The 1,991-nt window shown below is 71.2% G+C and overlaps 1 protein-coding gene across 1 annotated transcript; it reads right to left on the bottom strand.

Annotated features, from left to right (window-relative positions):
* Positions 1 to 5: 5 nt before the first annotated feature.
* LOC113408610 (CAD protein-like) lies at positions 6 to 1,128 on the bottom strand (the record flags this gene model as incomplete). The annotated part of the gene is made up of 2 exons (XM_026661950.1): positions 6 to 122; positions 959 to 1,128. Coding segments are annotated over 2 exons (287 nt in total), but the record flags the coding sequence as incomplete, so codon positions are not given.
* Positions 1,129 to 1,991: the final 863 nt, after the last annotated feature.

Genomic DNA, 1,991 nt, shown 5'->3' with positions numbered 1-1,991 from the left:
CCGGGAATGTTCTGCTCCTTCAGCCACTGGTCCAGCGAGCGCACGGCGCTCCAGTGGCTGGGGATCTGCGAGCACTCGCCCACGATCAGCGCCGACACGTGGATCTTGCTGGACTCGAACCACTGCGGGCACAGAGAGGGGTGAGCCGGGCAGGTGCCAGGGCGAGCTCCGTGGGACCCCAGCCAATGCCCAAGCATGCAGGGGGCTGCCCCCACGGGTCCCACTCCACCTCCCAGGGACCCCCAGGCTGGGCCATCAGCGGGAGCGAGTGCCCCGGGGAGGGAGAAGACAGCTCCCCCACGCCCGCCCCTGCACTGGCCATGGCAGCCTCTGGGAACCCCTGCCCAGGCCTGGCGCCTTACGGAGATGCAGGCCGGCCCCAGCCCCCTGCCAGAGGGCACTCTGGGTGCGGGGCGGCCCCAGGCCAGTGTTCCGTCTCGCTGGCCTCATGGGAGACGGGCAGGGCCCTGCTGTTGCTCCCTAGCTGCCCGGCAGACGGCGCCCAAGGCAGAGGGTGCCAAGGCAAACAGCTGTGGGCGGGGACTTGGGCTGCCTGGGGCGGCACATTCCAGGCAGGCACCTCACAGGATACGGCACGGCCGTTCCCCGGGGCCCCGGCCGTTCCCTGGGGAGCAGGCAGCTCTGTGCCCCGAGTGCCCACAAGCCCCACCCGCCGGGCTCAGGGGCCCCAGCATCTCTCCCCCGCTAGCCACCTCTGTCTGTCCTGGGAGAGTCTGGGGCCTCGCCAGCCACAGCCCCACCACTCAGCGCAGAGGATATCGCCTGTGCAGGTCCACGGAGCCCCCGTGGGAATCAGGACTGGTCTGCCCAGGGTCTCTGGGCGCAGCTCCCACCCGCTGCCCGGCCCTCAGCGACTTTCACCCTCCCCGCAGCTTCGTCCGGGCGCCTGCAGCGGTCCCCAGGTGCCAACCACCCCCACCCCCGGCCCTGCACTCACCCTGCTGAGGCCGTACTGGTCAGGCTCATCCCGTGGGACACCATAGTTCCCAATCAGAGGGTAGGTCAGCACCAGGATCTGGGATTTGTAGGAAGGGTCTGTCAAGGCTTCGGGGTAACCCACCATGCCAGTCTGGAAGACTGCAGCCCGGGGCAGAAGGAGAAACAGCACTCAGCACAACGCGGCTCTGCCAGGCCCCGGAGCACGGCACCGCCCCCCCCCCCCCGGCGGCCCGGGCCCAGCGCGGCTCTGCCAGGCCCCGGAGCACGGCACCGCCCCGCCCCCTGGCGGCACTGGCCCAGCGTGGCTCTGCCAGGCCCCGGAGCACGGCACGGCACCGCCCCCACCCCCCGGCGGCACTGGCCCAGCGCGGCTCGGCCAGGCCCCGGAGCACGGCACCGCCCCCCCGGCGGCACTGGCCCAGCGCGGGTTGGCCAGGCTCGGAGCACGGCACCGCACGCCCCAGCCATGGGCACTCCCTGCCCTCCCTCACAGAGAGGGCGCTGCTGGTCCGTAGACTGGTGTATCAGCACTGGGGGCCAGGGAGCTCAGCCAGCACTACAGGGCTGGTGATAACTTCCTGGCACCTGGGGTAGGGGCCGGGCCTCCAATTACCTGCCCCACAGAGATGCACGGGGTGCAGAGGGAAAGCTCAGCACAGGGTCTAAAGCCCGTGGCAAAGGACGCGCCCCCAACGGCTGGAGGATGCTGCCAAAGGCTGAGGCCGGGTACCAGGGACCCCCTGCCCTGGGCTCTACAGCTGCCCCTCCGCTGGGCACCAGCCCCAGGCACGAGGCACCCCCCACACCCCGCCTGGGGAGGAGAGAGACCGGGCCCCGCTGGGCACACTGCAGAGCTGGTGGGAGCAGTGCAGGTCTGGGCACAGAGATCAGACAGAACCCTTCCCATCCCCCGCCCCCCAGTCCCTTCACATCCCCCGCCCCCCATTTCCTTCCCGCCCCCCAGGGCCTGCCCCCCATTCCCTCCCCATCCCCATCCCCCGCCCCCTTCCCATCCCCCACCCCCCAGTCCC

This window comes from Terrapene carolina, unplaced genomic scaffold (genome assembly GCF_002925995.2).
Source record: "Terrapene carolina triunguis isolate 2854851 unplaced genomic scaffold, T_m_triunguis-2.0 Scaffold20040, whole genome shotgun sequence".
NCBI classification, from domain to species: Eukaryota; Metazoa; Chordata; order Testudines; family Emydidae; genus Terrapene; species Terrapene triunguis.
The sequence above is the reverse complement of the archived record's forward strand: the minus strand, read 5'-3'. Positions and strand labels throughout refer to the sequence as shown.